The sequence below is a fragment of the Centropristis striata genome, chromosome 2 (genome assembly GCF_030273125.1).
Source record: "Centropristis striata isolate RG_2023a ecotype Rhode Island chromosome 2, C.striata_1.0, whole genome shotgun sequence".
NCBI lineage: Eukaryota > Metazoa > Chordata > Actinopteri > Perciformes > Serranidae > Centropristis > Centropristis striata.
In genome coordinates this window covers 40,304,251-40,322,837 of record NC_081518.1, presented here as the reverse complement: position 1 = coordinate 40,322,837, position 18,587 = coordinate 40,304,251, and the positions used below count along the sequence as shown (strand labels likewise).

General features: G+C 39.4%; 1 protein-coding gene across 1 annotated transcript in view; it reads left to right on the top strand.

Annotated features, from left to right (window-relative positions):
* Nucleotides 1–18,587, top strand: part of rhpn2 (rhophilin, Rho GTPase binding protein 2) — a 37,393-nt gene that overhangs the window by 15,109 nt on the left and 3,697 nt on the right. The window contains exons 4-13 of the mRNA XM_059354538.1: nt 5,588–5,663; nt 6,585–6,662; nt 6,845–6,969; nt 8,813–8,979; nt 11,335–11,522; nt 11,735–11,891; nt 13,680–13,799; nt 14,545–14,739; nt 15,124–15,200; nt 17,583–17,729. Coding sequence (XP_059210521.1) covers nt 5,588–5,663; nt 6,585–6,662; nt 6,845–6,969; nt 8,813–8,979; nt 11,335–11,522; nt 11,735–11,891; nt 13,680–13,799; nt 14,545–14,739; nt 15,124–15,200; nt 17,583–17,729 — 1,330 coding nt within the window. The remainder of the gene's footprint in view (nt 1–5,587; nt 5,664–6,584; nt 6,663–6,844; nt 6,970–8,812; nt 8,980–11,334; nt 11,523–11,734; nt 11,892–13,679; nt 13,800–14,544; nt 14,740–15,123; nt 15,201–17,582; nt 17,730–18,587) is intronic.

The following is an 18,587-nucleotide window of genomic DNA, read 5'->3' as shown; positions in this document are numbered from 1 at the left end:
AACTGAACCTGCAGAAGTAAGGACTGATCAAAAGGATCAGTATGCAAATAAGTTCTTAATCCGGAGATCTAAACCTCAGACTGCTATTCATACAGAAGTAGAAGAACACAAACACGGAGTGTTGATTGGCAGCCAACAAGAGACTGATCTGCTCCTACTCTGTGGTTAAGTCATCACGCACTCTTTCAGATGAAAGATGCTTGATGACAGAGGAGCAGAGAAAATGGGTGTATGAAGGAAGAGCGAGACATACTGAAAAACACGTAGACACAGTGCAAGAGTTTGTTGTTGTTGAACTGGACCGGCTGGTTTTTGTGAGACAATGCACAAGGCGACAAGGAAGCTATGAGCTGAACTTGTATGCAAATTGAGATAAGCATCTAGTTCAAAGCTTCTCTCAGTCAGGTTGATGAGAAGGTGTGTATGGGTGTGTGTGAAAGTGATAGGTTCTGGTGTTTTCTTTCCGTAGAGACAAGCCAAGTTCATAGGGTGTGGGTGAAAATGCAGTATGTATTAATGAGGAGTCATGGGTCGCCTCAGTCACATGTTCAGTAAGATACAAAGGACTTGATGACAGTGAGATGGAAAAATAGACGTTTATACAAGTGGTGACATATATTTGTAAACTGGCATCTGTCTTCTATGCAAGTAACTTCAAGACAATTCCTCATGACGAAACACTGACACTGAAAAACAACAATGTTTAAATCTGTCTACGGGGTTTTGTAAAGGACAGCACTTGGCTGACCGATGCTTGGTCTCAATTTTAGAGATAATAAGTGTAAATTTCCATTATGGGCATGTAAGTTAACACTTAGAAATAAAAGTCCTAAGATAGTGTTGTTAATTGGATTTTTTTTATCAAAGCCTCTTGGATTGAAGACACACACACTATTCTCGCCTTAAACCACACTAACAATACAAGTATGATGCATAGAATCAGTGCTTTACACACACACACACACACACACACACCCACACCCACACCCACACCCACACACAAACAAACACACACACACTTCCGTAGAGGATACCATGTTGCCCATGACAACAAATAATCACAACAGAGTGAAGAGAAAGGTTTCATTGACCTAGCTGCTACTATCAGTTTTTTTGTTTCTCAAATATGAATGAGAGCTGCATACATAGTTAATTCTTTTACATTTAACTTAAATCTGCAGATGGCCTTTTATACACCAACTTTTGTTGGCACGCCCAGGTATGTTTGTTTTGCTAGAAAAGGTCACAGTGCTGTAAGAACCAGTAGCGTGTTGCATCAGCTATGTGCAAGTTCTCTAAGTCAGGGTGTAAAGTCTACACTAAACGATAAGTTTAAACAAATTAGTTTGATATTTAAGCTGTGTTGATGTTTGGTTGCACCATTGAATTTAACTTTCCTTGTAAATATTTCAGCTGGAACAACCCTTAAACTTGTTAGCATATAAACTTTAACCTAAGGTAGCAATTGTGGACAAGCAAGGCTACGTTTGAACTTTTACATAGGTGGTGCAACTCAGTGCAGGTTCTAATAGATCATCTCAGACAGGCAGAACTCCTTGTGTAGATTAGTAAGAATACAGATTTTACCCTCAGGAGTCTGCAGAGGCAAATATTTCCCTCGGCAATTTACTCAGTAAATCAGCTGATGTTGTAATTCAGCCAGAGAAACTTACAATATCTAAGCTGTAAGGTGTGTGCTCAAAAACCAGAAACAACCTCCTCTTTTTGAATGTACAGAAACTAGGAAAAAGACGGTAGCTCACTAATTACATGGGCATCTTCAGAATACAACAGCTGCCTCTCAGTACAATCTCAAGGCCCAAGTGTCCTCCGTCACATGGGATCGGACTGACTCGAGTGTGGGAACATTCATCCTCTCATCAGCCTCCTTCTCAGGCTCTTAGAGAAACACCTGCTCCATGCAGAGACACAAAAGGAAAGCTGTGAATCTACCATCAGCTCCACCATTGTGTGTGTGTTTTAAAAGAAAATGAAACACGTGCAAAGTCCAAAGTGTTCACATCATCATATTCACACTGCAAGACTCACAAAGGACCATACAAACAGGTAACATGCACATGGGAATATTGGATATGTTGAGAAAGTCTGAGCAGGTGTCTCAGTGGGATGACGCTGTACCGTCACAATGGAGACTTAGCCTCCTCCTCTCTGCCTGAAATACAACCTCAGTCTTAAGTGCGGAAACAAAAACCTCTCCTCGCCTTTCTGGGCTTTTCCCACCAGTCCACCGTCCTCTGAATAGTGTCTCTCTGAGGTTATTTCTCACCTAGACCAGATTCAGCTGGTTTTGTCATGAGGTAATGCATAACAGAAAGCCCATATATACAATATGACTGGTGCAGCACATGTGCTGTAGATAGATAGATAGATAGATAGATAGATAGATAGATAGATAGATAGATAGATATACTTTATTTATCCCAAGCTGGGAAATGACAGTGTAGCAGCAGCATTACACACAGAGACAATGACAACACAATTAAATAAAAAAGAACAACCTAGGCATACTTCAAGCAATAAAATATAAAAAATACAATAAAATACAATAAGAAATAAAGTGTCTAAAGAAGGAGTATGTATTAAGGAGTAGAATAGAATTCCAGTGCAGAATAAATATGAATATACAGTATAAAAATAAAAAATGTTGGTGCTATGAAACAAATAAGGTACATGATGTACATGATGTTGGTGACCTCCTTAAACCACCCAATGAAAAACATAGCTGCTCACTTTAGTCTTGACAATCTTATAAAATATTAGAGCCTTGTAGAACATTCTTTCCAGTCTGACTCGGTATCAAAATGTTACTTACTGGGATTTGTAATTTAGTAAATGTTTGTTCAGTTCCTCTATGTAATGTTCTTGACCTGGACAACAAGCTGAGCTGACTTACAGACCCTCTGAATCAGCAGAAGTGAGGTGATGACGAATGAAAAGATAAAGATGTCAGCACTACAGGATGCTTCACTAACTCTGCTACTACACCAAGGCAGATCTGAAAAAAAAAAAGTGCACTGCTCTATCGTCTGATGCTCAGTTCGTACAGCATCTGAGCAACTCTTTTTATGCAGAATTGAAGTCAGAGCAAACAGTTTTAACAGCAGTGAAATTTTTTGCAAGGCTAAAAGCCAACGAAAATAGACTAAAGCAGAATATTTTTCTTTTCTCAGATTGATTACATCATTCTTTTTTCAATAAATTTGGACTTTGACTTTCTTTGGACTTTAGTATAATATTAATAATATCAGTGTAGCTTAATCTTGATCTAAAATGGTGCAGAAATACTGTGTTTCAACAGAATAATTAGTCATGCCCAAAAATTGTTAGGAATCAGCGTTTGAATCTTAAAACTATTCAGTATAGCCATAGACAGACACGAGAAGGGTGTAGACCTTTTTATGTTGCTATGGGGAAAGAAAGCAAATAAGTGAACTGCCCAAAATGTGCAATCATTCTTTTGAAACTGAGTCAACCTGTTGCTAACTTTCACACGGCACCACTCAACTGTGATAGGAGTCAGAGAGGCCAGAATAGCTTGAAATACACATCAGTATACTGTGAAGCAAAACAAAACAATATATTGCTGCATTTGCAAAACATAGTTTGGATATTAGGTAGAGCTTTAAGTTGTGCTGTGCTCTCTGGAGCTAAGACTTAAAATCTTCGCTTCACTGCTAAGGCAATGGTCATCTGTTCCATGTCTTGCACACTGGCACTTAGACCTAAGTGTGTGTGTGTGTGTGTGTGTGTGTGTGTGTGTGTGTGTGTGTGTGTGTGTGTGTGTGTGTGGAGGACTGTGCTTCTGAGAGGCTTTTAACATTTCAGATTCTCTGCAGAACAGATACCCTCATCCCCCGCACCCCTCCCGCTGCCAAACCAGAGAAAAGCCTGGAGTGATCTCATCTATTCTACAAGTACTAATGGATTACACTGCAGCCTCTATCTTGCTCTGTCAGTGTTACTGATGAATGAGGTTTTCTGTGATTCACAGAGCCAGAATGCCAGAGGAATGCTGCCTTATCATCAAGTGATGAATGAGTATGAGGAGTTGTTTCTCTGAGCCCTGTAGTTTTGACGTCTTGTGCAGTGAAAAGGTTGTACCAGACCTCTGATCTCTTTGATGGAAAGAGTCCTGATTCAAAAAGGTTTTGGGACAACAACACCATGTTGGCTCGTTAATGTTAGAACTGAAGTTTGTGCTACTGCTGCCCTCACTGGAAGTTGTTTTGAATTATTCAAAGCCTAGCTAATCTTGAAGCAAGACAAGTCTGTTTTTTAAAAGGGTAATTTATTTAGTAACACTTCATTCCCCTGCTTTCAGGCTTATGTGTTTTTTTACAGACCCTGTCTGATCAGCTGGAGGTTTCTGTCAGGTTATATTTCCTCAGCTCTGATAACGAGCTGAACCTGCTTTCCATCTGTCAGCAGCAAGGACCTCCAGGTTCATACAACCAGCTCCCAACCATTATAGCTAAAGCTGAGATCAGAAGGAAAGTGTACCTGCTGTTTTATGGCAGCCTCTGTTTACTCTTCAGTGGATAGACGAAAAATAATCATTAGTGTTACTGAAGCAGGTCTGCAACTCCAGAATGATTTATCGACAGAGATATGTGAGGCTTTACGACACAAGGAGACATGGGGGCCCAATTCACCTTTAAATCCTAACTCCTACAGTGTGTACTTAAAGCACCATCTGCCTAATCCTGACTTCCCCTCTATGAAACTACACTACAGATTAGACTGAAATATAAACTTTCTCAAGTAACAAAGCTGTCGCTGGTTTCATCAATCTATTCCCATATTGTTACTTATGCCAAGGAAGTCATGTTTTCAGCTTCATTTGTTTGTCTGTTTGTCAGATCACTGAAAAACACTGGCCTGATTTTTAGGAAACTCAGTGGATGGGTGTACCATGCGAAGGACCCATTCAGTTTTGGCGGCGATCCAAATCACGGGGTGGATACAGAAAATTATTTTTCACTTTCGTTAACATTGCAAGATAGGGCATATGTGCTTCATTCAGAAGCTGTCGGAATCATCCAAAAAATGAGTTCCCCACTAGTTCAATTCACGTGAACACACCCTTAAGTCAGAACAACAACTCGGAAGGACAGCAAATATATTGGTACACATGTCATGGATCACCGGATCTGTTCCCTTCAGTCTTTGTTGTCATGCAGATACTGAAAAAAGCTATCATTGTTCGTTTGTCGTAAGAGCACGGTAACCTAGTTTACAAATATTCAGACTGTTTTATTGACGTGCCATTCCAATCAAGGCTTGGATTGTTGTCAAAGGGAGGTTTTGTTTGATATCTTTTACCACGCCTTAGAGCATACCTTTCCTAACCTATTAATGTATCTGTGCTTTTGTGTTTTGTTTTGTTTTGTGTGTGTCAGATAAGCATGGTATTGTCCTTTTTTACATAAAGTCCTGCTATATCCTGTGTAGCATTTACCGAGTTATTGCCCAACATGTCTATGAGGAAACTTTCACAATATTTCCTGTTACGTGTGTTATAGTGAGTATAAGATAAACTGATCTGTTTTTTCTGTTTTGCTTTCAGGGAAACCGCCAACATCCCCCTCATTGCTCTGGGTCTGAAGGAGACCAAAGACATCGACTTCTCCACTTTTTTCAAGGTACAAAAGCAACAAATACAACTCTACCAACCCGCCCTTCATAGAGTAATTTGACGTCGTTAAACTGTGGTTTAATGTAATATGAAGATTGTTTTCATGCTATGATAGCGCTTTTAAATTTGGCTTTTAAAAGCAAAAACTGACGTATCACTGAGCTCCCAGGACAAAGGACAAAGGATTGGTTCTCAGCCGGTGTCATCAGTTAAAACTGCCATTTTTTTATATTTTAAGGAGAAGTCTCAAACAACCGGACAGCATTAACGCAGACTTTTTGCAAAAGGAGCCATTTTAAGCTGAAACTAACCAACAGGAAGACAGATGAAGGATTGCAAATACTGCTAATGTGCGTGCAACAAATATGACCCACATTGACAGGCAGTTCCTGTAAATTTAAAGTCTCCTCTCATTAAGTATTTGGGTCACATTGTCTGCGCATTGTCTGTATGCCTGCCACGACATTATGTTTGCTATTTATTCATTCAGGAACAATAAATCATCCGGTAATAAATAATAAATGTCTTGTTAAAGTAGTAGAAAGTGTGTCAGGGTTTAATATAAGTGTAAATAGAGTTCCTATGTCTCAATGCGGGGAAGTACTCTCGTAAAGGCACACTGTTGGCAGGTGTTGTGAGACTCTGTGACTTCGTTAACACGTTATGCTGCTCTACTTATTGAATGTCAACGCACCTTAGGCTTAATGAGCAGGTGTTCTCTACCTCCGGCTGTTTCTAACAGAATGACAGCTTTCACCTGAGCGGCTTGGCTCCACACAGTTGGACGTGACTTATGTGTACAGTTAAGAATGATGTGACAGAGTGGATTAGTTGTGACTGTAACTGAAAGATGACATGTTTAATCCCCAAGCACTCCCCAACAACTGGCCTGAAAATGAAATGTTGAACTTTTTTTTCTTTCTGACAGGACTTCATCTTGGAGCACTACAGTGAAGATGGAAACAGTTTTGAAGATGAGATTGCTGACCTGATGGACCTGCGACAGGTGAAAAAACCCTCATGGCTTACTTTTTTATTTCTGTGCATGTCAATCTTAAATAATCTATTTAAAAAAAAAACTAGTTGTATAAAGGTTATCCATATAACTGATCCTTTAAATGTCTCTACACAACAAGAAGTTCTCCATTATTGCAGACTGTATCAGATCTCTTTCCGTTCATGTCCTAGGCTTGCAAAACACCAAGTCGTGACGAGGCCGGGGTGGAACTGCTGGCGAAGTACTCCAGCCATCTTCCTCTGATGGAGAGCCGATTCTTCGCACCAAACCGCCAGACTGGCATCTTCTTCACCTGGTACACATCAATGATAACCTACTAGTACCAATTGAAAATCGGAATATGAAAGTGTTTTAACCCTTTATCAGGCAAAGAACTATATTTGGTAACTTCAGGTAATGTTTCGAGAAAAAAGTTACAAATTTACTAGATTAAAGTGGCAAATCTACAAGACAAAAAGTCGCAGATTTAAGAGATTTAAAGTGGCAAATCTGCGCGAAAAAAGTCACAGATTTACAAGAAAAAAGTGGGGAAAAAGTAGCCTTTTTTCCCCCCAGATTCACCACTTTAAATCTCATAAATCTGCGCATTTTTTCTCTTAGATTTGCCACTTTAATCTCGTAGACTTTTTTCTCAAAATATTATTTTCGTATGCTTTTTTTTTTTTTGCACATTTTGGCAGTATGTAATATCCTCCAATATTCTCTAGGGTTGAAATTTGGAATTTGCAAGTATTTCAATGAGTGCCCTATTAAGGGTTAAAGTGGTGAATCTGGGAGAAAAAAGTTGTTGTTTTTTCTCGTAAATCTGCGACTTTTTTCGCGCAGATTTGCCACTTTAAATCTCTTAAATCTGTGACTTTTTTTCTTGTAGATTTGCCACTTTAATCTAGTAAATTTGCAACTTTTTTTCTCGAAATATTACCTGAAGTTACCAAATATAGTTCTTTGCCTGATAAAGGGTTAAGAGCAATTAGCAAAAAGTGAGACATAAAATTCTTCATAGGCTATTTAAAAAAATTCAAAAGTAAACAATTTCTGCAAAGGTCTACATAACGAAAACATGAATAATACCTTAATACCCTCAAACAGAAAGGAAACAGGTGATATTATAGCAGTGATAAAACAGGAAATAAGAATATTATAAAGAAAGCTGTCCTGCTCTTTAATATATCTGCCTTGAGCTCCTACACCTGGGTTCCTAAAGCCTTTGAGCTTAAACAGCAAAGGCTCAGGCTCTACTTCTTTAAATCCATACATCTCTGCCAGAAGACGCCATGCTGTGCTTTGACCATTAAGAGAAATCAATATTGTTTGATTGTTTGATCACAGCTTTTTGATTTGGTTATGACTTTTGCACCTCTTACAAGTAAAAGAGAAATTGTATGTAGAGAGGGAGAGATAAGAACACTGGTCAAAACCCTTAACCGAGGGAGTTTTTTGTGGATATTTCAAACTCAAGACTGAACAAAGGAGGTCTAAATAAAGAACACATCTTATTTTTAGATGTTGTTTAGTTGTTATTTGGTTTGTCATTCACACTCAATTGCATCAGTGGAGTTTGTGGGTGGCAATTTTCATTAATTTGGAGGAAATTCTGTGACCAGCAGCACTAGAGGTGTGGAAGGAAGTTAAACATTTGACTATTTCAGTCTTTTATGACTTGTGTACGACTCAAAACTCAAAGTTTGTTGGATTTGGATTTGGGACTTGCCTGCTAAGACTTTAGATCTGCTTGTGATTTTCAAAACAATAACTTGGTCCCACCTCTACGTGTCTGAAAAGCATCTGACCGCCTTCAGACTTTATGCTAAATGCTTAATTCATTCATGCAGCAGAGACAGAAGAGGGAGAAGATTAGCGTCAAGGCTTAAGCCCTTACAACCTTTAGATGTGAAGTAGAGTTTTAACAACACATTGTGACAAACAGGCTTTTATTCTTGCTGTATTTTCCAGGTTTAATTCCTGCAGAGAATATTTTTTTAAATTCCAAGTATCATATTCTATAATACTAGCTGTATCTCTTACATTGTTTATTGTTTTGGCTTCTACTTAACATAATTTGGTTTTCTACAAAGAACCCTGTACTTGTCTTGCTTTTAAAAAAATCAGTAGTGACAACTTACACCTCTTTCCCTCAGGTACGACTCCTTCACAGGAGTGCCAGTATGCCAACAGAACCTGTCACTGGAGAAGGCCAGCATCCTCTTCAACATGGCCGCCCTCTACTCACAGATCGGTACCCGTAGCGACCGACAGACGATAGCCGGCCTTGAGGAGGCCATCTCTTCTTTCCAGAAAAGTGCAGGTACTAAGAGATGCAATATCAAAATTTGGAGCATAGTTTTGGTTATTTTTCCTGATGGAAGCATTGATCACACTATCTGGACCATCTGAAATGTAAAAATCCAGCAATAATTTTAGTTTTTATAGTTTCTGGCTATAAAAACGTTTAAATCTGCCAGCAAGCTGTGCAGTTCAGAAGTCTTGAACCATGTCTATCAGTGATCTCATGCGATGTTTTGTTCAGGTGTAGTGCTTTATTCAAAGTAAAAATGCTCCTCTCCCATTGCTGACATTTTTTCGAATGACCTTCACATTAAAAAGGCATGCACTGTTCATAAAACAGCGCACTGGTATGAACACAGCCTTGTTTTCGGAATATGTGCCAGCCTCCACCCTCTGATTTCTGCTCCGTGACGGAGAGTGAATGCAGTTGAAGTTTCTCTGGCTTCTTGTCATGTGGCTGAGCTCCAGAGAAGCACCCATCATATGAACTGGTTTCCCAGCCCTCTGAGGTTTCAGGAAGCTCAGACGAGTCTTGATAGAATTATGACTTGGCAGAATGAGGAGTATTGCAGTATAATTATAGCTCTGAACAGGCCATGGTTTTGGTTGTGTTGCTTTGATGGCTATAATTTAGGCTTGTACTAAGTAAGACAATTATGTTGTTATGAGGAACATTGTCACCCGTAGAAAGAGCCGGTAATAAACTGATCTGGGAGGTGACAGGCAGGGATGCTGTCTGTAGAAGGACTGCTGCAGTGCCCTTTAGCCAGGGACACAGGAGGAGGTTGAGACGATGGGAGGAGCCAGCCAACAATGGCAGAACCTTAGAGGAAGCCTAGCAAGGCAGTGCTCTGTTATTAACTTGTCTACATCTCTCTGTAGCGAGGTTATTAATCTGTAAAATAAGAGGGAGGCACTCTCAGTTGGAATGCAGATGGTCTTATTGCTTCCATCGAACATGAAAAACTAATTTAAGAAGGTTTGTGCCTTGGCTCAACTTTAAAGAAGATCTCACTGCTAGCACTGGATACTGTAGCAACAGCAACAGGCCTGAGGACACGAAGAAGAAGAAGATGCTCGGATAAATGGAATCACTTAATTCTCTGCATGGAAACTTGTAAGACATCTGTATAAGAGAATGTCAGTGATCGGGGTTAATTTACCAGCAGCAGCTGAAGTCATTATGTGGCCCAGCAAACTCCATGCCTCTGCCAAATTGACTATTTGATTTTTGTCCATGAATATTAACTGTTGCCCAAACCATTAAGTGTACTCTGCCCGAGGAGGACTGCATTTCATTATTCTAAGGTAGCAGAATACATGAATACAGTCTCCCTCTGTCTTTTCCTGACTCAGCTTCCATCCAAACATGAGGCTAGAGCGGTTCACTGTGGAGATAATAAAGAGAAAAGAGATTGAATTTCCTCTAAGGTCTTGGAATGGAAACCCAAACAAAGTACTAAAAAATCTGGGTGGAGAGTTCAAGATGCCACATTAACCTCTGAGAGAAAACTAGACTTCCTCCTTGCTCTGTTTTCAGGCCTTAGAAAATCTAGCACATGACGGGAGACTTTTGGTAATCTCAGGCCATTTCAGAGAGACAGAGAGAGAGAGAGTTCCTATTGGCTGTTCTACAAATACAGATGTGTGCATCTACCTTCAAATGGTGAAAGCTGAATTCAATGGTGGAAAATCTTGCAGAACCAGTTGCTATTCCAGCATTAACAAGAACGGCCTCTTCTACAAAGCCAGCCAAACGAAGAAGAACGGACTTCTCAGAAAGAGAGTCTGGCAATACATGCAATAAAACTTGTTAATATCTTAAAAGTGACCACAGGCACATCATGGCTGTGGCTGATTCAAGTTCATGTTGTCGCTAGCTTGTCCCTTGAATCACAGTATGTCATCTCAATGGGCTTTATGTTTGGGCAAAGTTTGCAGTTCTCATACAGTTGCTGCTATATAACCAAGCATGATCAAGATGATTTAAATGAATGACTCGGACTAGTATAGGTTACTGTATGAAGTGCATATGTCCCTGCTCTTCTGGTGGAAGAAGGAAAGGGACGTTTTTTTGTCTCTTCCAGAAAACTATCTACCCCAGCTTTTATCAACTATTTTTTGTTATTTAGAGTTAAATAGGATCTGGATTATCACAAGTAACATTCTTGTTTTTTAAATATGACATGTTTTCTTTTAATAACTGACCATAAGTTAGATTGCCAATCAAGCTGGGAAAGTCTAGGTACAGAATCTGTAGAAGCTTTGTTTCCCCTTGCCATTTTTAAGCACAGTGGCTGTGACTAAACTAAATATTTTTGTTTCCTTGGAACAGTTTGGTTTCAAGCTGTGCTGACCTCTCGCTCTCCCCCAGGTATCCTGAACCAACTGAAGGAAACATACACCCACACTCCCAGCTACGACATGAGCCCAGCCATGCTCAGTATGCTGATTAGAATGATGCTTGCTCAGGCTCAGGAGTGCCTGTTTGAGAAGACTGCACTGCCTGGGATCCGAAACCAGTTTCATTCCCTGATGAAAATGGCTCAGGAGGCCGCCAAGGTAAGAAGAAGCAGCAACAACACAAGTCCTCACATCATTAAGGCACAGTATTTGTTCTTACACTGTGGACTCAGTAGGATATACTGTAGGTAAAGTGACTGTAAAGTAATAATGTCACCACAGCCTGATCCCTCACTTCTATCAGTGGCTGTATACAGATCAGTGCTTTTTAATGTCCTCTCAGTAACTCTATCCTCTTTTTTTCCTGCCAGGTCTCAGAAATCTACGACCAAGTCCATCAGTCAATGATCCAGACGCCAATCAAAGACCATGTACCGTTCTTCTGGTCCACCATGTCACAAGTCAAAACCAACCACTACCGCTCCATGGCACACTACTTTGTAGCCTCAGCTCTCCTGGACCACCAGTGTAAGAAAGAGTTTTTAACCATTTTGATACAGATTTTACTTGTAAAGACTGATAATATCATCATGCATTTATTATTTATTCTAGATTCTATAATTGTAATTCTAGATTCAAACTACCGGTATGTTAGAGAAGCATGCAGTCTTTATTCCACTTATGAAAAGCATTACTGTCAGAGCAGGACTCTCTTTTTGAGTGCATAGTTATTTGCATAGTGTGCACTGCACCAAGTACAATAGCGTTCTAGATGCCAAATACAAACAGGTGTGTTCTTCACAGACATACCGTAACACAAAGTAGTGTAATAATCTTCTAACTGTAGTCAACATAAATCATATAGTGTCCCTCTTCTCTTTTAACGGTTACACAGGTGGAGTTTAAGTCAGCAAAGCTTTTTCAGTCTTTTCATAAACAATCTACTTGTTCTGTGGTAGCAGCCTGTCTCTTGGCTCTAAAAGTGTAAAACAATTCTTGGATCGGTGTTATAAGACTTTAGCTGTCTGATTGTGAACACCCTAGAAAACCTGATCCTTCTGAATAGGCCACTGGGTTGGTCATGTTGGCTGGACTGAACCAGAGCCAGCCACAATGCTATTACATAACAGCTATTTAGAGAGACACACACACACACACACACACACACACACACACACACGCTCATACTCACACAACCCTTGGTAAAGAGAGGCTAAGTTTCCAGGAACTGTGGCAGAATGGGTAGTGATTGAGAATGAAGGAAAAGAGAGAGAGGGTTGGAATAACTGAAATTGGGTGCATGTACTGTAGACTACTGGGGGATTATAGTTATGTAGCCTCTTAATGCTGTCTGCATAATCAAGTGGCAGAAAGGACAAGTGAGAGTGCCAGCGACTGAGTGAGAGAGGAAGGGAGTAATGGTGCCAGCCAGTAATGGTGTTGCTAATTTTGTATCATACTGTTTTAGTTCTTGACGGCTTGTCATTATGTTTGACGTCCTTTGTACTAAGTAACTAATCATTTAGTTGAACAGTTGATTAATTTGTTATTCCCAGCCTCCATAATTCAAAATGCCCTTAACATTTTGCACTATTGTTGTGGTCTTCTTTTAATCTATTTTTTCTTAATATACACACATTTTTAATTTAGAATTGATTTACAGCCAAATTTAAAGATTTAAAGCCAAATGTACAGCAGACTATATTAAAGAGATAATTTGTATTTGTTAAAGGAGTTTGGTGGCTTTAAAGAGAGAACAGATAACAGCTTGAGTTCTTCTTGAGTTTTAAAAGAGTTTAAAATATATTTTGCTGCTGCCCTCCTCCAAAGCAGAAAATTGCCGGTCCTCCTTCTGCCATCTACTGTACACTGACTATGGATGGAAATACCTCATATAACCCCACTTCAAAAAATCACAACTATCCCTTTAAGTTTACAGTGGATGACCATAGCTCTACCAGTGCAATGAATGGGACAGGGCTGAATAGACGAACAACAGAGCGAAGCAGCTTTGAGTTTGGCAGCTCATTAACAGATTCCTGTGTGAATGAGGAAAATAGAGCAATTAACCACGGGACTGTAGAGACTCAGTCCAGAAACAGGACAGAGTGAAGATTACTGTAGAAAACACATTAACTGCAAGTGTTCAACAACCAAAATGTATAAACCTTGTTCTGACTTATCTATACACACAGTGTGCTGTCTAACTTTCTCATTTTCAAACTCTGAAATCAACAAGACTTTTGTTTCAACACTGACATCGTTCAGCTTTCTGGTAATTTTAACATTTATTCTTAATGATGTGTGTCTGTTCAGTGGGACTCAGTGATGATGAGGACCAACAGGAGAAGACCTTGTCGCAGGTCTATGATCGTCTTCCTGAGGGACGCTCTGCTCTGGACATCCTGAAAAAGAAAGAGGAACGTGAACGCATTGGTAAGAGCGAGCATACATGCTGAGCACAGTAGAAGCACTGACAATACACTGACAATGACATCATCATACCTGACTCTTTGCATTTCTTGCGAGCCAATATCAAATTATTATATTATTATTGTACTATAAAAGCTGACCTGCCAGTATTATATGGCGCATTTACCGCTAATACTAGATTTATTATTGTTATTTTTTTTTTAAATGTATTAACCTGTTGAAAAACTTTATTTTGATATGCAAATCAGAAGGATGCAAATAGAAAAGAGGCATACGATTTTTATTTAATTTTTATTTCATAAATTAATGACATTGATGTGTTTTTTATTTGAAATTTGATTTTGCATGTCTGCACTATTTTGTTATATATTGTATGTTTATAAACGTTGCTGGTTCCATATTTAATGTTAAAGCAAAACATGTTTGGTATATATTAAAAGGTTTATTTGTTCAATGTTGGCCCGCGATTTTATTCAAGTTTTAAATTTTGGCCCATTGTGTATTCGAGTTTGACACCCCTGCACTAATAGCTCTTATTGCGCTATACTTTGATTGTTTGCTTTTATTCTTCCTGTAAGTCGCTTTGGATAAAAGCATCTGCTAAATGACTAAATGTAAATGACTAAATGTGACTCTCCCTGTTCACGTGTCACTCTCCTTTCCTCTTTATTTTCTTATTCACCCCTCTTCCTCTCCCCTATCCACTTCTCCTCACCCGTCCTATTGCAAATTCTCCATCCTCCACTAGGTAAAGCACATATTCGTCGGGCCATACTGGGTCATGAAGAGGCTCTGAGGATCTATGGTTTGTGCCACCACTTGAACCAGCTGGAGATTCTGGAGGACATTTTAAGAGCCAGTCACCAGCGCTCGCTCAACAAGTACAGCGAGAATGAAAATGAGGAAGAGTTCACTGACTACACGGAGGCCCCAGACATCATCTGTGAGTCTTAAATGTTTTAGGAGAGGACAGTTTGAACAGTCATAGTGTTTATTTGAGTCTCTGAGGTGACGGCTATTCTTCATCCAGTTGACATAGAAACAGGCCAGTCACCTTAGTGTAACCACAACAAACACTTAGCAAATAGAAAGAATAATGTGAAGCAGTCTCTCAGATACGCTTTGTAATAAAAAAAAGGCTGCAGTGCTGTGAACCACACCTGCTGCAATCAGATGTGATAAGTGACATTTATTTTCAGGCGCGGATGATGTAATGTTTACACTGCTAACTCCCTGCCTCCCTCTCTACAGGGCAACAGTTGAAACGTGGTTGTGACAGTAAACACTGCAGAATGACAGCTTTGTTTTTCTCCCTTTCTCTCCATAGCTAAAACAGAGCACAAAGCAGAGATGGAGTTTCCAACAACCACAAAGGTGAAAGTCACAGACTTCTTCCAGAGGCTGGTATGTGGGTTACTAATATTCTTCCACTCACATTGCTGTTTTTTTTGTACATGATGGTTGGTTTATTCATCAAATGACATCAAATGGCTCTGGTTTTGTGTTGTAGCTATTGGAAGAACACTTTTTTTTAAAACCCAGAGTGTATTTTTTGTTATTTATGAATACAACCAACCAAGGGTGAGCCTCCTGGAAGCTTTGGCACATTAAACTAGCAGCCAGTACAAAGTCTTATCTTGTTTCCAAAGCCTCCTGGACTTTCATCCATAGCAACAAATGCAAAACTAACACTAACCATGGACAGAGGTGTTCTGACCCTGACTTTACTGTCACGGTGGTGGCTGAGCGGGGGGTTCTGGCATCCTCTGTCACTGCAACTGGACTCTTCTGTTGATGTCCTCTGAAAGGGATTCAATTGCGAGTCGTTTCTTTCATCTAGCACAGTTTACTACAAAAACAAAAGAAGGTTCAATTTCAAGATGAACAAGAGTAGAAGCAAATGATTGGTAAGGAGGCCATGGGTCAGAGCTGATGTTACCAGGAGACTGTGAATGAGTACCTCTCTGGTTCCTGTTGTAAAATCCAGCCAAGCTCTTCATTAACAGTCTCAGCGACAAGACTCAAATCCTTCTGAATCCACAGAGAAATGAGAGACTTAACAGTTAAATCCAGCGCTCCTCTCCATGCTATCGCTATGGTGATCACTCATGGAGCAGGGATTAGCAGCAGCATCTTGCTGTTACATAGGACTGTTTGTTGAGGAGAGATTTTTCCATCAGATAAGACGTGAATTAAAGCTGGGTTAGGCATTTTTTTTACATCAATGGACAAAAATCATAACGTCTTTTTATTTTAATTCAAGTGATTAAGAGAGAACGATGTGCATCTTCTTGACTCGGTTTTCTGGCTTTAGAAAATCTATCCCAGGACGACCAACACACGCTGATTTATTGTCAGTTAGGATTCAAAGAAAATCTATTTTTGTTAATAACGCCAGAGGTTATTCATGGATCAGAAAATGGCTGTGTTGGAGCTTTATTTCTGAAAATCTGCCCTTTTTCCAAAATCAATCAAACAAACAAACAGCAGTACAAAGAGAAAAAAATGTATAATAACGATAAACAAAAACAAAATAAAAGTAAAACACCTGCCAATTTATTGAAAAAGTGCATATACAGATCAGTCTACACAGCAACTATAATGTCCATGATGGGAAATTTTGGCCAATCTCCGAGAGAGGGCAGTCCTAAAAATTTTGCACAATAAATTTGTAGAATAGCAATTTCTTGTATAGTAGTATAATATAGTTTAGTATAGTTTAGCCTTCTGCTAATCATAGCCAAATGGCTGCGGCAAGCTAAAGCCTCAAATTACAGTATGTCATCTCAAAGGACTTATTGCTGCTATATAACAGCACTGGGATCACAGTCATGATCTGGATGTTTGGACAGAACGAATGACTAGTACTTTTATGGGGTACTGAATGAAGCACGTGCCTGTGCTCGTCTGGTTTGGAAGGGCTTGGGACGCAGAGGGGTTGGTGTTGGTTTTTTTTGGTCTTTTTTGTTTGTTTTTTCCTTCCCTTTCCAGAAACTGCCTACCCCAGCTTTAATGGGAGCTAGAATTTGGCTTTAGCAGTCTAAAAAGTAGGGCATGTTCAATCAATTGAAACTGTCATCAGATCCTTTTTGTTGACCATTTCAACATTATCCATAATTGATCACAACTATTTAAGTCATTTTAAGTATTAAAAAAAACCTAGGATGGAGGTTACAGCTTCTGTCAAACAGACACAAGCACATTTACTGTGTATGTGCCTGTTTGGCAGACAACACAATAACTTTTGGATTTAGAGATTCAGGATAATTTAACAGTGTTTATATTTTATATGCTAAAAGACTTAGTTTAGAAGAAAGATTAGAATTAAAATCAAAAGATAATTACAGCCATAGTTAATTACAGCTATAATTGTAGAGTATACTGCATATCTGCAGCCTAATATTCAAGTGGAAACCAGTAACACGTTCACTATGTTGAGAACCGTTTTCAAATGAATCACTTTGTTTATAGAGTACAATAAGGGTTGTGTGTCTTCTCTCAAAGGTAATGTGACCGGCCTGATTAGAGTGTAAGTCTGAAATAAAATGGGCTGGTGTATACTCTGTGGCCGTACAACTTTCATGTCCTCTCTGAGTGTATATTGTATATGTAAAAAAAATCACAGATGTGGACTTAATTTATGTTTAACCAGCCGGTCAGGCTACTGTTGGACAATCAGTTTACTCCCAGATCACCAAAATCTTGGAGGAAAGGATATTATCCACTTAAGTAAAAAAAACCTGCATCCATATTGACCTCAGCATCCCCCACACTGTCTCCACTCAGGGCCCTCTGTCAGTCTTCTCAGCCAAACAGCGGTGGACAGCTCCACGGACAATACAGCTTCGCCCAGAGGACAGAGACCTGGGCTTCACCCTGAAAGGAGAATCACCAGTTCAGGTGGTTTCGTTGGACCCCCTCTGCCCAGCTGCTGTGAGTTCACCTTTATTCACCACCTTGGGCTGAAAAATGTTGTCAACCATCCTGTAGTTTCAAAGAATGTCTGATCTGATCTTTAGATAGGTAATCCATCACAGCAAACACCGTCCTTAGAATTATTTCTATCAATGTTCTTACTCTATTTAACTTTATCCTTTACCTAATTTATTTCTAACCTGCCTCCAGTGTTTCCTCACTGCTCCATGTTGAGATGGTGCTTCCTCAGTTCCTCAGTTTGTGCTTTGTTTTTAATAGGATGGGTGGGATGAAGGTGGGTGGGGTGTTATCTTTTTATTATCATTATTTTCTCCTGTCTTTTTTATGTAAAGCGCTTGTATGAAAAGTGCTATACAAATAAAGTCTGATTGATGGATTCTATAACTGATCAGATAGTTAACAGAATAAATCATGCAAATCCATCTGTCAGGACTTTGTTTGCCCCTTTCTTGTCTAAGGATGATTTACTATGATGACCTACTAGAGGTTACATCTGTAGTTGCACCCTGAAACAGGGGTTACATCATCTGCAGGCTGTTAAAATTATTAACTTCATTATTGTATGGCAGAAAATATTTCAGGGGCCATATACAGTACTGTCTTCTGTACATGGCCAGATGCAGAGGTTGCTCAATATTAACTTCCTGCAACAGGAATAAGTAGCAGGAGGTTACTTTGTCTGGTGGGGAACCAGTTTCGGACAGTTTGAAATTTCAGCCATGCTCACAACCTGAATATCAAATAAGATCAAATGACGTATTCTTATTTGCTCAGTGAACTTTGATTAAGTTAACTCATTCTCAGAAACCTAACCAGGACTCAGCTTCAAAGAAAATTTGGAGGCACTCCCTCCCC